This window comes from Grammomys surdaster, unplaced genomic scaffold (genome assembly GCF_004785775.1).
Source record: "Grammomys surdaster isolate TR1022 unplaced genomic scaffold, NIH_TR_1.0 186213, whole genome shotgun sequence".
Lineage (NCBI taxonomy): Eukaryota > Metazoa > Chordata > Mammalia > Rodentia > Muridae > Grammomys > Grammomys surdaster.
Window position 1 is genome coordinate 1 of NW_021623700.1, and position 19827 is coordinate 19827.

Genomic DNA, 19827 nt, shown 5'->3' on the forward strand with positions numbered 1-19827 from the left:
AGAGAGAGAGAGAGAGAGAGAGAGAGAGAGAGAGAGAGAGAGAGACCTCTGTAAATGATCTTCAATATAATTGGGGATGAAACTAGAAAATTGGATGTAGAAACGAGGAAAGAGAATGACAATTGCTTTCCTGATTTTGTGACCTGTGTGGTCAGTGGTTTCCTAGGTAGAGGGTGCCTTCAGGTCTTGGTGGCTGACACAAGTAGATGGAGTAATAAAGTAATTATGGGTCTGTGCAGAGAATCTGTAGCATTCCCCAGGAAATGGAGGCAAGGAGGAGGGACACGCTACTGCACATGGTCTGCGACAAGGCTGGGGAGGAAACTCGAAATCACTCCTAGAAGAGATTTATATATCAACTCTCACAAAGCTCAAAGAACATTGTAAAAGAGCAGGCAGAATGAATACAAGACCTGAAGAATGAGCAGAAGAGCCGTGAAGTGCTGTCTTCTGCACATGCCCTGGCAATAGCACTTATGGACTCACTGGAGCTATAGTTTTGGAGGTGAATGTGGTCAGTATCATTGTTTACATGAATAAAACTAAAAAAGATAATTAAAATTATTAAAAAGTAAAATTGTCTTTCTCCCATTGTTGATAACTTGACACTTTTCTTATAATGTAGACATATTTTGTGCCATAATTTATTATGTCGAATACTTATACCTGTTTTCTAAACTCTCATTGGGAATGTCCAGGGCTCATGATATATATGTATTTAATTAAGCAAAATTTGTTATCAAAAGTTATGACACAGGAAGGTAAGAGCCTTATGCAGTATATATCAAAATCCTCCTTTCTAGTCGTTGCATAATTGTCTTCATTTTGCTTTTGTATATTCCACAAACACTCCAATATATAAGTGTTTTCAAAAAACATATTATATTCCAGAGCAAAGAAAATAAGGGAAACAGTGGTGTGTGCATGTGTCTGTGTGTGTGTGTGCATGTGTGTATGTATGTGTGTGTGCATGTGTTTGTGTAGTATAGTAATTTTTTCCTATCTCTCCATTGCTTCCTACATAGCAGAGATTGAGATGTGTGTTCTGTGCTAGTTCCTGTCTTTGATTATCAATATTAAATTGCCCTGTCCTCTTCATCCTTCATTTTTTTCAGAAGTTTGAAGATGTTTCTATAATTTTGAGTATTTATTCTATTTTGTATGCTATCTGAATTTCTGAATCTGTGTTTTTTATTTTCACTTTTGCAGACAATTATGGCTATTAATTTATAAAGATGTATTATGGCCATTTTTACTGTACCATAAGAACAAACATATGTGGTAATATATTTGAGTTTTATCAGTGCCATAAAATCACATGTGCTAGTTTCTTCTTATTTCCCTTGGTTTGTTATTGTTTTGGAGTTTGGGAGTATCTATTTGTGTAGATTCTTGATTAATTATTGTGTCAGGGTCTCATATATCCCATTCTGGCCTGCAGCTTGTTCTGTAATCAAAGATGACATTGAACTTTGGATGTTCTAGGCTCTAAATCTCTACTGTAGCTATTAAAGGTATATATCATTATATAAGTTTTTTGTGGAGCTTGTCATTGAACTCAGGGTTTTGGACTTGCTAAACAAACATGATCTCATGTGATCTATACTCTGAAGCCCATATTCATGTATATCGATGTTAAATTCACTTGCCAACAGAGAATCAAAGCTTTTATCACAACAATCTTAACTCAAAGCCTTCTAATATTGAGTCCATGTTTCTTTCATATAGAAATAGTATCAAATAAGAGTGATTGCATAGCAACAACCAGGCTTCAGCCTGAAAAATGTATGACTTCAGGTAGGGACTGGCAAATCTCTTGGATATATTTTGGAAATGTCACAATAAGGATTGTTAACTTATGTTCACAGCACAAATTTTCTCAACTTCCTTCATCTCCATGGTCTAGAGTTCTAGTAAGTGTAATTAAGAACCATCCTGTGATCTCATTAAGATTCTTAAAAACTCTTCAATGTATTAGCAATCAGGAGTAGGAACTATTATTTGGGTAACTTTAAGTCAAATTGAGTTTATGAGCAAATTTTTACAATATGAAAGTATCAACCATCCCATACAATTTTAATTCCACTTTAGTATGAGTTATCACAAATACAGAGAAAGGCAGAATGGGTGGGAAGTGAGAAATTAAAAACAGTGTTTCACTGAATAGGGGTGACTTTGACATTTCTTTTGCGCCTTCTAAGGTGAACCTGTTTTTATTTGTAGAAAGATCCAAAGAAACTGTCAATCAGTTTTAAGTTTCCGACCAAAAAAATATCTACATAAAGATCTTACATCAAATTCCTTTCAGACTTTTGCAGAATATTATATTAAACTGTCTCTTAATTGGGTTCTTCAAAAAGGAATTCTCTGAGTACAGATTAGGGGCAAAGTTCCACTAAGTCCTATATAGTCATCTAAAGAGTTCTTGGTCTTCATCCAGTCTTCCATTTAGGTACAGCTCTCCCTCTCCCCTACCCTCTCTCTCCCCTCCCCCTCCCCCTCACTCCTCCCCTTCTCTCCCATCCCCCCTCTGTTATTCACAGAGATAGACTAAAAATTAGAAATTGTACTTATATAATGTTTTCCAGAAGGCAGGAAGCCTGATCACAGCTAAAATCTAATTTCCAGGTGACTATCCAAACTGTTCACCCTCCCCCAGGAATGGAGATAAGCATTCACATTTTTTTAAAATTCCTGTTACAGCCATAGGTTATAGAGACTAGAGCAACATGGGATGGGTAGCATGACTTGACTTTTTCTGGTTGCACATCTTAAAATAGAAGGCTTGTGTTCTTACAATATATACATGTATAAATGGGCTCCTTAAGGGAGTGTCTGTATTAACTGTATTTACAATGAATTAATTAAGAATATTAATTACTAAAAGTGGCTAAGAACCTCAAACCTTTGAACATTTTTCAGACTATAGTTTACTACAATGTTAAATGTTTAGAAAATTTTCGTATAAAGCACAGATATTAGGTGGATTTATCAATGTAAGAATGAGAGTAAAATGTGAGAAACTCAAGAGTATATATCATTTGGGTGATTAAAAAAGAATTAATTTAACATCTTTCATATCTTTTCCAATTTTTTTCTGACGTTGTAACAAGCACCATATCAACTGCAACTTAAGTAAGGTAAAGACATTTCAGCTTACATTACCAAACAATGGTCTACTCTTGAACGAATTAAGAGGAAGGACTCAAGAACAGAAGCAGAAATCATGGCGGAACACTTCTTCCTGGTTGGCTTGCTCATTTCTCACTGCTAGATTATTCCTGCCTAAGGTTGATACTGTTCATGTTGGACTGTGCCCTTCTACAACAATTGGCCAACAACAACAGCTCACAGTCAGGACCATACCATGCAGTATGACTCAGGCAATTTTTCAATTGAGATTTCCTTTTCTAGGGTATGTCAAGTTGGCAATAAAGTATAAATCTGATATCTGTTAAGGAAATCTGTTGTCTCTTAAGACTTTATCCATTGTATCTGGAGCTTCATGACTTATCAGCAGAACAGGTAAACCAGACCCTCAATAAAGGGCTGCTTTTCTTTCTCAGACTTTCCCCTTAAGACCTTTAATTTTCCTATCTTGATATCCTAAGTTAGGAGAATGACCCTGGACTGTATGAAAGACGAATTTAAATGTACTATTTGTCTCTACTATGTTTTGTTGTACTACACAAGATATATGTAGGCATAAATCTCAATTCCATTAACAAAGAATTTTAACATTTTGATGTGGTTGAGACAAGAAGTTTCCTTCTGCACTGAAAATCAGAGAACAGTATGCAGCACCCTTCCAGTGAATTGGCCCTCATATCTTAGGATTGAATCTCAGATCCATGAGTCCTCATTGGAATGTTGTTGTGGCAAGTGCAGAAAAAGATAAAACTTCTAGTTCCTGGAAGCAGAGATCCAACACAGAGATGTATACAAATTCTCTCTTTTTTGGTTTTGAGGTTTTGTTTTGGTTGTTCTTGTTGTAGTAGTTGCTGTTGTTAAAAAGAGAACACTTTATTTCAGTTTGGTATTCTTAAAGTGGAGAGCAAAGGTATGTGGATATTGGGAGTATCATGCCTTATCTAGAGTTTCAAGGACAACAGTGCTCAAAATATTCATTAACATACTTTACCACAAAAAAAAAAGTACCTGAACGCAATTTTCCTTCTGGTCAGCAGATTACAGTGAAGTTTCCTGAAAAGATGTGGCAGCACCAAGGGGAAGATTAACTCTGACTCAGTTGTGATAGAATTTAAGTTTTTCCTTAATAGAAGTTTACAGATGGTCTGTTCTAACACCATAAATTTAGCAAAAATCCGCAGTATGTAGACTCCCCATGGGTATATGCTCAGTCCACTTCCTGGTATTCCATTGGCTGCCCAGCCCAACCTAGGCTACAATATAAACCTGCCTTGCTGACATAGGTCCTGAGCACACTGTCCCCTCCTCAGCTGCTTTCTGCTCTGCAAGTCAATCTCACTGCAATGGGAAAGCACATCTTGCTGCTCCTGCTGGGCCTGTCTTTGCTGGTGAGCTCCCTGCAAGGTAAGATCCTGGTAGATGGTAGTGTTTGGTACTGGTGGGCAGACACACTGATGCTTCAGATTAGGGGACATTGGGGATATGAGGAACAGGAAATAGGATAACAGAACTGACCCTGCTTCAGTCCTGTATCCATATTGACATCCTCCCCTTGCTTCTGCTGTGCACACTCATAGATACTTTCCTGTCCTTCTCTCTGCACTTTCTGCATCTCTTTGCCACCCTATTCTCCTGTCCATCTTCCACCACATCTGTTCTCTGGAATACTTAAGCATCTTCAGTTCCTCAAGTTTACATGAAAACTGGCCTAAATTTAGATTGGAAGTGGAAAAGGAAGATCATTGTCAGGATAAAAATAATTAAAAAATTGACTTATCAAATCCAATGTGATAGAATACCAAGTTTTAAAAACAGGATTCCTATGAGGAATTCCTATTGGAGAGGTGCTTCCCTTTGCTGTGTGTGCTGTGTGTCTGACAATGTCAGACTCTGGTCCCTTTCTACCATCTCTCTCTTTTAGATCTCTCAGAAACAATGCTGTGTGGTGCATTAGGCACCCCACATCAGAGCTTGGATTTCTCATTCTGGTAACTAAGTCCATTCTCATGGTATAAGTTTCAGGAACCTTCCATCTCTTCTCCAACCTTTCCTTTTCAGAGTCCTGTGGTCATGAACCTTTGTGAAAGTGTTAGCTCAGCACATATCCAACTCCCTTCCTGGCTATTGCTTATTTACCTCCCAGAGCCACAAGCTCAGCTCACAATGGTGCTTGAGTTGGGAACCTGAATGACACCCTTGTGCTTGCTTTTGTCTTTTCAGCTTTGACATGTTTCACATGTGCTAGGATCAATTCTCGGGGGACTTGTGAAAGAGGAGAAGGTTGCTGTCAGGCTAAACCTGGTGAGAAGTGTGCCTCCCTCGTAACCCTAAAAGGTATGTAAGGTCTGGGAGCTCTAAGAGTCATCTTGCTTGACCCACAGTAATGATTTCATCTCCAGAATGTTGATGTCAAATGCAGAGACTGAAGGAAGATGTCTTTGCCTGTAAGAATAGGAGGGAAGGTCCTTTGGCTTTGGGTAATGGCTGCCACTGACTGTTGGTCAGAACAAGAAAAAAATTATGAAAAAAAATGTTTTGAAAAATGTCTGGGTAATCCTCAGGGAATTTCTGTGTGAAAATATAGTCTAATATGCTTTGAATTGGATTCTAAAATTCCATTCAGCACTTTTGGGAATGGAGGCCCACCTGTGGGTTAGGATATGGTTTGTGGGATAGTGACTGAGAGGCCAACTCATTTATGCTTGTATTTCAGATGTACCTTCCATCTGACTCTACTGACTCACCAACTCTTTCCACTGATATTTATATTTTGCGTCTTTACTTTCTTCCTCTCCAGATGGCAAAATTCAGTTTGGAAACCAGAGATGTGCTGACGTTTGCTTCACTGGGACTGTTATGAATGGAAATCAGACAATAAAAATGAACTGTTGCAACAACAAGTCTTTCTGCAATAAACTATAAATCTGTTACTTAATTGAACTGTTGGATTTTAGGTGAGCCCTTACTCCTTCCCTGTGGTCATGTCACCTTATAACCCTGGACAGTCTGTTACCAGCACTGTGCAATGTAACACTTCCATGCACTTAGCAGTAGCTGTTGATATTTCAACAGTTCAACAGACTAAAGAGATACTCCCTGATTCCCAACCTCTCTGGTGCTCCCTCATTCTCACATCATGGTTTCCTTCCCTTTTCCCCCTATGTTCTTCTAACACTATATATTACATATATATATATATATATATATATATATATATATATATATATTCAGCAGTTGGGCAGTCGGGCTCGTGTTGGGCTATGGGAATCCACCAGACCTCGCTCCGGAAAGTGGGGAGGGGAGTCTGAGGTCCAGGGGACACCCAAAGCTTGATGGGGGTCCCCAGGCCAAAAGGCAGCCAGGGATTGGCTGGTTCTCTGGCTCTTGGGCCTCCAGGCACAGCAGGGAGTCACTGAAGAGCTGAGAACATAGTGGGGGACGAGAAGGCGAGGGGAACTCTGGCTGTGTCCTGTGGGGAGGGTCCTTGCCTTATCTCAGCAGTTGGCTTGCTTGGGTTGGTGGTCACCGTGGATGGAAATACAGAGAGGTCTTCTGCGGGAGATAAGACAGCAGCTCTGTAGGTGAAGACCTTCTCCGTTGCTACCCACAGCAGATCCAAACGAAAGAGAAACAGCCCATGGTTTTCAGGCTTTTGTTGTCGTGGTGGAGAGTAGATGAGTAAAAACTGTACCCCAGTTTCTCAGGGCGGGCCTGAGGTTAAATACCTCTTGCAGGGAGAGGATCTTGGAAGGAAAGCTTAATTGGCTAAGCCCTTCTAGCCTTTAAGTACCTCATTAATATGGAGGTCTATCTTGAGGCTACTTGACTTGTGATCAAGCCTTCTATCTGTGGAGGTGCTAATATGGGAATTGTCCCTTCTGTGACTGAAGGACACAAATCTATAGAAGGCTCCCTTTCACGGTCCTACAGTTTTCTACTTCATAATGGGAGGCTCTATTAGAACAGAGATATTCAACTCTTGGCCTTCTACAAGCTTTGTCCAATGGGAAGGGAAAAGGCCAAGATTCAACCACCACGGGTTCACCCTCAGTGGCTTATTTCCACCAAGCAGGATATACCTCTTTCAATATCTATTCAAATTTCAAATGCATTATTAGATTAAGTCAATAGATTAGGTCAGAGATGTCTACCCCATATCTAGAAGTGATGTCACAGGCACAGCCAGATTTGTATTTAATAGATGAGACATTCTCAGTTCCATCTAGTGACTAGAGCTGATATCACAGGCTGAGAGTGCTCCTATTCCAGGGTTCGCTGTGTGGTCACAAGCACATGTGCTTCTTTATCCTTCAGGAAAGTTCTATTGTTTAGCTGTATTCCTTGTAATTCCATAGATTTTGAAGTTGGTGCTGTTTGGAATTTTTACTTGTGTATTTGTACCAGTACATTTATATTGTTGCATAATCTAAGATGTGCCGACAATACTGTAGACAAATGAAACTGCTAGGAAACCCATGCAAACCTACAAACACGTAGCTTGCTTATACTACTAAGTATATAGTATGTACTTCCAACCTTTTAAAATTTCAAATAGGTCATAAAACGTTTGTATATATTGAAAAATAGAAAGTCATATATTTACAAATATTGACATCATTATACCTTTCTTTTTTTTCAGTGCTGAGTCTTGACCCTGGTTTATGCCAAAAAGAATTGCCTACTGACCATGTCTGGAGCCCTCACCATGCATTCTACATCATGTAGTTACATGGGGTTTCTGTCTACATGTATATTATCATATGATGTTGGGTGCTCTGTAATATATTGTATGCCTTATAAATTTTATCTATGAGTTCTATATGCTGTTTAGATTATTTTTAATTAATTATTTTGTTTATTTACATCCAAAATGTTGACATTCCTCATGGTCTCCCCACCCAACATTCTTCATCCTATCCTCCCTTTCCTTTGGTTCTGAGAAGGTGTCCCCCAACCCCCCAACCCTTGGCATCCATTTCTCTGGGACATCAAGTCTCTACAGGATGAGGTGTATCCTCTCCCACTGAGACCAGGAAAGGCCAGGGAAGTATTCTGTTACATATGTGTCAGGATCTTCAGACTAGCTCATGTATGCTCTTTGGTTGGTGGCATAGTCTCTGGTAGCCCTCTAGGTTCCAGGTTAGTTGACACTGTGACCCCTTCAGTCCTTCCCCAATGGTTGACTGTAAGTATCTGCATCTGTCTTAGTTAGCTTCTGGTACAACATTTCAGAGGGCAGCCATGCTAGGCTTCTAAATCCCATGTTAGACTGGTCACTGGTTGGCCATTCCTCCACTCTTTGCTCGATTTCTGCCCCTGCATTTCTTTTTGATAGGAATAATTCTGTGTCAAAATTTATGAAGGTGGATTGGTGCCCCCATCCCTCCTCTGGTGGCCCCATCCAACTAATGGTGGTGGACTCTTCTGGTTCCATTTACCCAATGGTGGACATTTTGGCGAAGGTCACCCAAATTAAGTCCTGGGTGCCTCTCACAACCCAGGTCTCTGGGACTTTCTAGAAGTTCTTCCCACTCCCCATCCCTACCACGGCTAGCTACATATTTCCATTCATCCTCCTGTCCCTCTGGGCTTCTCTACTGCCTCTCTTATATATGATCCTGACCCCTTCCCCCACCTATTCCCACTCAGGTCCATTCTTCCCTCTGCCAGTCATGATTACTTTGTTTCCCTCTCTATGTAGGATTGAAGTATCCTCATTTGGACCTTCCTTCTTGTCAAATTTCTTTCATTCTTTAGATTGTATGATGAGTATTCTGTACTTTTTGGCTAATATCCACTTATCAGTGAGTACATACCATGAATGTCCTTTTGGATCTGGGATACCTCATTCAGGATGATATTTTTTAGTTCCATACATTTGCCTGCCAAATTCATGATATCCTCATTTTTAATAGCTGAATAGTATTCTATAGTGTAAATGAACCACATTTTCTGCATACATTTGTTGGTTGGGGGACGATTGGGTTGCTTCCAGTTTCTGACTATTATGAATAAGGCTGCAATGAACGTGGTGGATCATGTATTTCCGTGGTATGATGGAGCATCTTTTAGGAATATGCCCAGGAGTGGTATAGCTGGGTCTTCAGGTAGTACTATTTTCAATTTTCTGAGGAACCATTAGATTAATTTTCAGAGTCTTTATACCAATTTGCAATTCTACCAGCAGTGGAGGAGTGTTCCTCTTTCTCAATATCTTTACCAACATTTCTTATCACTTGAATTTTTGATCTTAGCCATTCTGACTTGTGTAAAGTGGAATCTCAGGGTTGCTTTGATTTCCATTTCCCTGATGACAAAGTATGTTGAACATTTTTTTTTTTTTTTTACATCTCGACCATTTGAGATTCCTATGTTGAGAACTCAGTTTAAAACTTTTCACAATTTTTAGTGTGTGGATGGATGTGTGACTGTATGTTTGTATGCATATCCTTCACCTGCAATGACAAGTGAATAGATGTTCCAATCAACTTGCGAGCTTTGTGCACACTACGTTGGTTCTGAAACTTTAACTCAGTGATCTGGCTTGGCATGCAAGCCCTTATACTCTAAGTCATCTCAGCTTTTGAATTTTAAAGCCAAATAATTAGGTGGTTGGTGGGTTGCTTAGTATGTAAAGCTTCTGGCTATCAAGTGTAATGAGCTGAGTTACATTCCTGGAACCCAGTTTATAGAAGATAAGGATATATTTCTACAGACCTCTCTCTAACCTCTGCATAATGACTGTTGAATGAATGACTGTACGCACACACACAAAGACACACACACACACAAACATGCACATAAACACACACACATATACACACATACACACTATAATAAAAATAAAATCAGTTTATGTTCATATTATTTATACGAAGTGACTTTTTGGTTTTTTCAAACAAATTCTACAATTTAGCAATTGCAACTTCTTCCAACCACCAAAATTAAGATTCAGAGATTTACATTTTCTCCAGAAGTCCCATGCCCCTTTGCTGTCACGAAAGCATGCCCTCACTGTAAGGCCTTCCCAAACTTTGACATCACACTGTTTCCCTGTTAAGTTCAAGTCCTTTGTTCTTTTTGATTTTTATTTTTGTTTTTTAAAGGGCCCACCGGGTTTTTTATACAGTTTAGTAAAAGTGACACCAACATAGGGAAGCTCATGTTGAGGTGTTAGAGGTCCACAGTTGTGTGCCTAGCACTTGGGACATGGAGGCTGCTGAATAAGGAATTCTAGACAAGCCTCAACTACAAAGAGCTCAAGGCCAGCCTGAAATACATGAGACCCTATTTCAAAAAAAGAGAGGATGTTGGGGGGCATGGGGAGCAAATGATATTCCAGTTTGGAAGTCTCCATGTCTACCCCTGTATCTCCCAGTCCAGTGGCTGCCAAAGACAGAGGGGTTGAGTAGGGTACTTAGTCATGAGGAACACTTGTGGATAGCCAGCAGAAGAGAACAGGATTTCACCTCTTCACAAACTGAATGACATCTTCATCTTCCATTATATGATCTTTACTCACTTGCTGAGGATTGTTTCACACCTGGGACTATCTGAAAATAGTGAGAATTTACAGCAAACCCAAAGGCCAGATGCCATTTTACACACCTCCAGTGGTACTGCCTTATTCCAGGACCACAGTGGGAGATTTCTTCTTGAAGATTCTCAAAAAATCTGATCAAAGAATTTAAATATATAGTTCAATTCTTACAGTATATACACACCCATTATACTTTCTTTTTTTCTTGCTACTGATACTGGAGATTAACAGATGACCTCAATCTTGTGTTGTTGTGTGGTTTATGTATCAGAGTGATTGTGGTCTCATAGAATTAGTTTGGAAATGTTCCTTTTCTTTGGAGTTTGTGGAATATTTTGCATATTATTAATGTTAGTGTCCTTTGAAAGTAACAAAAGTTCTGTACTAAAACTATCTGGCCCTTGGCCTTTTTTTGGTTTGAGGGACATTTTAAATGACTGCTTCTATTTCCACTGGGGTTATATGGATGTTTAAATAGTTTGCCTGTCTTGATTTAACATTGGTAATAGGTATCTGTCTAGGAAATTGTTCATTTCATTAAGATTTTCCACTTTTTTGTGCACATGCTTCTGAAGTAATGGCAAATGATTCTTTGGATGTCCTCAGTGTCTGTTATTATGGCACCTTTCACTTTTGACTTTGTTAATTTTTGGGCTCTCCCTTTCTCCATTTTAATAAGTTTGGCTAAGGGCTTTTTATCTTGTTGATACTCTCAAGGAACCAGCTCCTTATTTCCTTGAGTCTTGGAATTGTTCTCTTTGTTTCTAATTTATTGACTTCAGCTCTGAGTTTGATTATTTCCTTCTGCCTACTCCTCTTGGATATGTTTGGTTTCTTTACTCTATAGGTTTCAGGTATGTTGTTATATTGCTATTATGAGGTCTCTCAAGTTTCTTTATGAAGACAATTATTGCTAGTAAGTATACTTCTATCACTGCTTTCATTGTGTCCCATAATTTAGGGGTATATTGTGCCCTCATTTTCATTGAATTCTAGAAAGCCTTTGATTTCCTTATTTCTTCTTTGACCCAGTGGTCATTGATTAGAGTGTTGTTCAGTTTCCATGAGTTTCCAGGCATTTTGTTCTTCCTGTAGTTATTAAAATCCACCTTTATTCCATTGTTATTTGATAAAATGCATGTGGTTATTTCAACCTTCTTGTATCTGTTGAGGGTTTCTTTGTGACTGAGTATATGATCAGTTTTTGAGACGATACAATGAGATGCTGAGAAGAAGGAATATTCTTTTGTGTATAGATGAAATAGTCTGTAGATATTTGTTAGGGCCATTCATAATCTGCATTAGTTTTATCATTTCTGTTTAGTCTCTGTCTTGATGACTTGCCCATTGGTGAGAGTCATGGGATGAAGATTCCTTGGGTATGGTTCGTGGTTTAAACTTGGTAATGTTTCTTTTACAAATGTTGATGCTCTTGCATTTGGGCCTAGATGTTCAGACTTCATCTTGATGTTCATTCTTCTAGATGTTCAGAAATCATCTTGGTGGATCTTTTTTTTTAATGAGTACCAAGTGTCCTTTCAAATCTCTTTTGATTAATTTTGGTTGAAAGTCTGATTTCCTAGATATTAGGATGGCTACTACAGTTTCTTGGAACTAAGTCTGTTAACTTGGAAAACCTTTTTCTAGCACTTTACTCTGAGGTAATTTATATCTTTGTTGCTGAAGCATGTTATTTGTATATAGCAAAATGATGGATCTTGTCCTCCTATTCTATTCATTCTGTTACCCTGTGTTTTTCTTGGAGAACTGAGTACATTGATGTTGAAAAATATTAATGTCCAATGACTGCTATTTCCCAATATTTTCATACTAGTATGTTGGTATTTAATCCGTGTGTGTGTGTGTGTGTGTGTGTGTGTTTCTCTTCATTTTGATTTACTGACATGAATTTATTTCTTGTGGTTTCTTGGGTGTAGAGGTTTTGAAACCATAGAAAGTCAGGAATCTGTTGCATTTTCTACTACCATTTTATTAAGAGCTTTCATGGAATTATAAAGTGTTTCTTTGAAATTTTGAAATCAAATAAAGTGTTTCTTTGAAATCAGTACTTCTCAAAGTTTGCAGATCCCAACAGCAAGGCATGGACACCAGAGGAAGGATAAGGGGCCCATTTTTCCCACATTTTTCTTGCATAGACACATCATTACCTTTGTCTTTCTCCCTGGCCATATGAACATGACTACAGCCTGTCTTGAAGATAAATCTGAAATCATTGTCTATAGTTTAGTGGTCTAATAAGTAAGGAAACACATGCCTTGACATCTTATTTCCTTGAACCCAGGCAATTAATTTTTCAATGTAACAAGATGAGGATAGTATCTGCATTCTGTCTGGAAGTTCATAGACCACTGTGCTGCAACCATCCTGGATCCTTAGCTACTCAGTCTCAAAATCTGAGAACCACAGCTATTACTCTCTATTTGTAAGTTAATAAACACCTATAGACCAGAATGTAAAAGCACTTTCTTGTGGCCCGCGCGTAATTGTCTCACCAGAAAGGACACACGCAGCAACACACCAGGATCCTTCCGCAGCAAATGTTTATTCCAAATGAAAATGGAGGAAGACCCCAGGCCCGGAAAAGGCACTGCTTATATACCCTTAGAGCGGTGTGTTCACCTCTGATTGGCTGCTTACTTGTTGCCCGCCAAAATGCCCTGGGATGGGCTTTGACTTTGGTGCGCTTTTACCATAGCACATGCGCAGTTTACTTGTTTACTAGGAGGAGCACCGGATGCCAGCGCCATCTTGCAATGGTGGATTCTGCCAGCACAAGCCACGGCTTCCTACACTTTCTCACAGGGTAGATGGCTGGAAGTGAGCAGATACACTGACACTTGGGAGAATCTAAACCACCTGCATACTATCTTCTTAGCCCCTGACCTGGGATCCTACTGGTTTCCCACTCCAGTCTAAGCTTACCTATAGGGATGCATGTTTGAAGCTGAGCCCTAGGTTCTCTGTCTTGTTGTTTGTTTATTTCTGCTCCTATGATTCACACAAAGGGAAAGCACTGCCTGATGATTTTGCTGGGCTTCTTCTTCTTGCTTTACTTCCTGTAATGTGAGATCATGGAAGATGATAGAGGAGAGTATTGGAGGGCAGACATATTGACAAATGTTCTTGGGATTTGGGGATATGAGGAAAATGGGGTAGGACCTGAATGCCTTTTTAATTCACCTTTATAGTTTCATTGTCATATATACAATATCCTATCTGCCCATCCCTTTCAGGGACAAAAAATAGGCTTCTTCAACCCCCCTCTCTCTCAGTATCCTGGGCCTGGTGCTCTTTTTCTGGTCTTTTCCTCCCTCTTCTCCTGTTTTCCTTTATACACAAACATTATTGCTTCCTGTAGCTTACTTATGCATGGACCTAAATTAATATTTGAAATAGGGCAAGGAAAGTCTTTGATGGCAACAACAATGAAGTGATGGGAAGGGTTGGTCTGGCCATGGGTGATTGGCTCAGGTACCCAACACCAGACACATGACATTTCCAACACATGACATGAGGAACCTTCTAGATCTCAAGTCATCCCTTCAGTGGATCCCAGATCATGAACCTCCTTGTAGGGGTAATCTTTGGCAATTGCTTTTTGCTTATTTCTCAGAGCTGCATGCTCAGTTCCTGTCTGATGAATGAGCCACTCATACTTGTTTTTTTGTCTTTTCAGCACTGTCATATCTCTATCTTGAGCAGTTGAACTCAGAGGAACTGTGTGACAAAGAGGAAAGTGCCTGTGAGACTGAGAGTGACCAGCATGGTGCCATGGTGGATGTCTATAGGTGTGTATGCATTTGATTTCTCAGGGTGACCCAGCTTGTTTATGTGAAATTTAGTTCTTTGCACAGTGCTGGGGACAAAACCAGAAAGTCTGTGAGGACATGCTTCTCTGCAAAGATGAACAGGTTCCTCTGATTCCAGTACTTGTTGCTTCTGTCGTGTGCTCAGACCAACAGACTCTTAAGGGAGAAATATATTTTGTTAGAAGTTTCTGGGTTGTGCTCAGGGGCATTCTCTGTGAACATACCCAGGAATGAGAAAAACTCTAAAGGTACACTCAGTATATTAGAGAATGAGATGCCTGTCTTTGCCCAATTTTGGGGCTGGGGTGATTGACAAAGGAGGTCACATGGCTATCTTAGAGTCACTAATGGGCCTTCCAATGGGAGCCTGATCATTTGCATTATTGAGTAGCTGATTTTTTTTCTATCTATGCCTATGTTTTGGCTCTTTCTCTTTTTTGCTGTCCAGGTGCCAGGACCTAGTATATAATCCATGATTGTTCTTTCCTGTGCATCAATCTTACCTTTATAGATAAATACATCTCTGTGAAATTCCTATGCTGCAAAAACACATCATTCTGTAACCAGCCTTAGAGGCCTGATCCTTTCATGGCCTGTTCTAGTGAAGGTGAAACCTTATGTAAACTATACTCTTATAGGAAACACTGGGTCATCTATTCCCAGAACTGTGTGAACCCTGACCCTTGCTGTGTCAAATGGCGGGTGTTAATATTCCAAAAGTTCATTTAAGGAGAGAGAGAGCTAGTCTCTACTCCCCATGACCTTTCAGCACTCTACTTTTCTCAAGTTTTGTTTTTCTTCCTTCTCTTCCTCCATCTATCCAGGGCTGACTGATATACTGCATGCTGTCTTCACAGTTACATTTTATGGACAAGTGCATTCCTACAGTTAGGCACTTATACTGTACAGATGACTATGTCACACCTCACACCTACATTTCATGAACCTTTCTTTAGTGATACCTTTTCTGCAAGGCTAGTAATTCTACCATACACTGCCAAAACATGGCTTGTTTCCATGTTCAGGTATATAGTTCAGAGCTTTTATAATTATGAATATGTCATGACATTTGTTTACATGTACATATAAATATTTATGCACTTTCAGCAACAACAACAAAAAAATCTGTTAGCAGTGCTGTTCACTGAATATGGTCCAGCAAGGATTCTACTACTAAGCCATGTCTGGAGGCCTGCATACTGCTTTCTACAGCACACACTTTAGCTGCCTTTTCTACCCTAACACATATTACCATAATTTTGGATGTCGGGTAATGCACTATATACATTATAAAGTTTATTCCAGTAGATCTTTTATGGTGGTTTACAATATTTTCAGTGAAATACAATTTTAATTTTATTTGTTTATTGTGTGTGTGTTTGAATTTTATAATACACATATCATAGAGTGTGTGTGTATGTGTGTATGTGTATGTGCGGTATGTCCAAACTGCTCCCTAAGTGTTAATAGTGTAATTTTTATTATTGTCATGATTTGCAACTGTATACTGTTGGAAATATATGATTCATATTTAACAGAACGTTAACCATTCTTTTACTTTAGCTAAGACTCCTTAGATAACCTGTAGTTTTAACTATCCCTCTTCATATCATTTCCCTTATTTTATCTTCTGTTGATCCCCATGTTCCAGCCCTCTTGTCCATCCATAACTATATATTCTATTTACCCTCCCTAGATAAATCATCATCCCTTACTTTATAATTTATAATTTTCATATAATTTGTTTATAGGAAATTCAGTCAGCTTATCAAAAACTTAACTAACATCAACACATAAGTGAATGTGTATTGTATTTGTCTTGATGACTCTGGTTTACCTCTCTCATAATATTCTTTTTCTCAATCTATCCATTTACCTGTGATTTTCATGTTTTTAACAGCTAGTGGGTAAATTGTCACATTTTTATTTTTTCCTTAATCTTTTGACAGGCATAAAGGCTGTTCCCAATTTCTGGCTCCTATAAATAGAGCAGAAATGACTATGGTTGAGCAAGGTTATATGTGGTAGGTATATGTCCAAGAGTGGTATAACTTGATCTTGAGGTAGATCTATTATAGTTTCCTGAGGAAACTCCACATGGATTTCCATAGCGGCTGTAAAAGTTTGTACTGATATGAGCAATGGATGAGTGTTCTTTTTCACCCCCACATCCTTGACAGTACAAACGGTCATTTATTAGTTTATTCTTCATCATTCTGATTGGTGTGAAATGACATGTCAATATACTTTTGTTTCATATTTTCCTGATAACTAAGTATGCTGAACATTTCTTTAAGTGTATCTCAGTCACTAGTGTTTATTTTGTTTAGAAGTCTCTGTTTATAATTATGTACCATGTTTTTAAATTGGGTGGCTTTCTTTCTTGATGTTCTTTTTTAAAGTTTGTTATGTATTTTACATATTAGCCCTATAATAGATGTTGAGTTGGTAAAATTCTTTTTGCATTCTATATCTTGACATTTTGTCCAAAGGAATGTCCTTTGTCATTCTTCAGCTTCATAAAATCTCATTTATTAATTGTTCTTAGAGACTGTCCTAACAGTGTTAGGTTCACTTTAATTTTAGCTATTCCTGTGTGTGTGTTTCTATATGAGGCTGAAAATATCCTTTAATTTCTATGAAGAATGTTGAAATTGTGATGGGAAGTGGATGGAATTTGTAGATTACATGTGTTAGGCTTGGTATTTTCTTTAATCCTATCAATCCATAAGCATAGAAAATCTTTCTATCTTCTGAAAGCATCTTCAAATTCTTTCTCCAGTGTCTTAAACCTTTTTACACACATCTTTCACTGGCTTGGTTGGTTACTCTAAAATATGCTATTGTTTTGAGTCTATTGTGAAAAGTATTGCTTTCAATTTTTGTCTAAGTCCATTTGTTTTGGTAAAGAGGAAGGATACTGATTTTTGTGTTGCTTTTGTATCCTGTTATTTTGTTGAAAATGTTTATCGGCTGTAGAAATTTCCTGATGAAGTTTTAGGGCCATTTATGTATACAAATATTTATCTGCAAATAGAGATACTTTGATTTCTTCCTTTCCAATTGTAACTCCTTGTTCTCCTTCAGTTGTCTTATTGTTCTAGCTAAGTCTTCAAGTGCTGTATTGAATAGGTATGGAAAGAGTGGAAAACTTTGTCTTGTTCTTGATTTTAGTGGAATTGCTTTGGATTTAGATTTATGTTGGCTACAGACTAGGTGTAAATCACTCTATTATGTTTAAGCCATGTCCTTAGTCTCTCTTGCGCTTTTATTATGAAACTGTGTTGGACTCTTATTATGAAAGTATGTTGGACTTTATTAAAAGTATCTTTATTTCATCTATTGAGATGATCATGTAGTTTTTATTTTTTTCTGCTTTCATAGTGGATTACATTTATTAATTTATGAATGTTGAATCATCCCCGCCTTTTCCTCTACTTTGATCAAAGAGGATCATCTTTTTTCTGTGTTTTGGATTTACTTTGCAAGTATTTTATTGACAGTGTTTGTGTGTATGTTCATAAAGAAAATTGGTCTGTGAATTTCTTTCTTTGTCCTTTGTCCTTTGTTCTTTGTCCTTGTGTTTTCCCTGGAATGGTTAACCTCTCCAGTATTCCTTGTAGAACCAACACCCATCCCTATTATCTGAAGAGTTGGACTTTCATAGTGATGGATTTCTTGTATGATTTGTACTTGAATTTTTTTTAAGATTTCACTTTTTCTTTGGCTGAGGTATCCATTTCTTCAATCTTATCTTTCATGTTTGAGGCTCTCTCTTCCATTGCTTGAACTCTGCTGATGAGGTTTAACTCTGAAGTGTTTTTTTTCATTGTTTGTTTTATTTCAGTTTGTGTTTCCTTTAGGGATTCTATTTCTGCTTTCATATCTTGAACACTTTTCATCATTTCATTGCACCATTTGCTTGTGTTTTCACAGACTCCATTAATGGATTTATTCCATTCCTATTCTAAATCCAAGAACATATTCAAATATCCATTTTGTGTTCCTGGACTTGTGCTTAAGTCATATGCAATTACCCATACCTTCTACAGTATGATTGCTAGGTTCTGGTGGAGGGTGAATGTTAATGATTAATGATCATGTTAATGCTTGTACTTTTGCACTGGTATCTAGGCATTTGGGTTTTGGTATGTTGTGGTTCTATAGTAATACAATATCTCTTCTCTGTTTGGTAGGTGTGCTGTTCATTGGTTTCTATTGCCTTCTTTGGATCTTAGAGATATGTTACAGTTATGTGTTGCCTGGAAGGAAATGCATCCAAGTCCCTGCCAGGTGTGGCCACTGACTTTTTCAGTAGATCATGTATTTAGGCATTGCATGCAGACACAAAAAATGGGGATGTTCTATAAGGGTTGATGTGAAGGTTAACAAGATGGTTGGGTCTTCCATCAGGTTTGGTAGAGTACCAAGGCAAGTACCAAGGAGATTCAGAGAGAGTAGTGGTGTGCAGGCCTCTACAAATGATCTCCTATAATATTGGGGATGATACTGGAAAATACGAAGTAGAAAACAGGAAGAAGAATGACAACTACTTACCTGATTGCCAGACTAACGTGGTCATTGAAATGTGTATGACCTCAGGTAGGGACTAACAAATCTCTTTAACTGTTAACTTATGTTTACAGGCTAAAATTTCTCAATTTCCTTCATCTCCACGGTCTAGAGTTCTATTAAGTATAATTAAGAACCATCCTGTGATCTCACTTAAGAGTCTTAGAAACTCTTCAATATATTACTTTCAAGTCAGGTGTAGGTGGAAGAGCTGTTATTTGGGTAACTTCAAATCAAATTGAAAGAGTTTAAGAGTAAATTTTTAAAACATGAAAGTATCAACAGTCCTATATAAGTTTTATTTCTATTGTAGCATGAATTATCACAAATACAAAGAAAGGCAGAATGGGTAGAAAATGAGAAATTAAAAAACAGTGTTTTGCTGAATAGGGACTAGGGGTGAATTTGGCATTGCTTTTGTTCCTTCTAAGGTGAAACTGTCTTTATTTGTGGAAAGATCCAAAGAAACTGTCAATCAGTTTTAAGTTTTCTAACCAGGAAATTCTACATAAAGATCCTTCACTAAATTCCTTTCAGTGTTTCATATTAAAGCTGTCTCTGAGTTGGGTTCTTCAAAAAGAAATTCTCTCAGGACAAACTGGGGGGCAAAGTTCTACTTAGTCCTATACAGTAATCTGAAGAGTTCTGGGTCTTTATCTAGTCTTCCATTTAATCTTCCATTTAAACATCTCTCTCTCTCTCTCTCTCTCTCTCTCTCTCTCTCTCTCTCTCTCT

At 38.2% G+C, this 19827-nt stretch overlaps 1 protein-coding gene across 1 annotated transcript; it reads left to right on the forward strand.

The window, feature by feature from the left end:
• The first annotated feature begins 4493 nt into the window (after positions 1 to 4493).
• Positions 4494 to 6072, forward strand: LOC114615894 (secreted seminal-vesicle Ly-6 protein 1-like). Its single transcript, XM_028761492.1, has 3 exons — positions 4494 to 4554; positions 5371 to 5484; positions 5948 to 6072. Exons 1-3 carry the CDS (start codon positions 4494 to 4496, stop codon positions 6070 to 6072), a joined length of 300 nt encoding a protein of 99 aa, XP_028617325.1.
• The last annotated feature ends 13755 nt before the right edge of the window (positions 6073 to 19827 follow it).

Bases quoted from the DNA above. Each gene is read 5' to 3' on its own strand.
- LOC114615894 (XM_028761492.1), top strand. From the start codon at position 4,494: ATGGGAAAGCACATCTTGCTGCTCCTGCTGGGCCTGTCTTTGCTGGTG. The intron at 4,555-5,370 runs GTAAGATCCTGG...TTGTCTTTTCAG, and splicing joins GCTGGTGAGCTCCCTGCAAG to CTTTGACATGTTTCACATGT. The intron at 5,485-5,947 runs GTATGTAAGGTC...CTTCCTCTCCAG, and splicing joins CTCCCTCGTAACCCTAAAAG to ATGGCAAAATTCAGTTTGGA.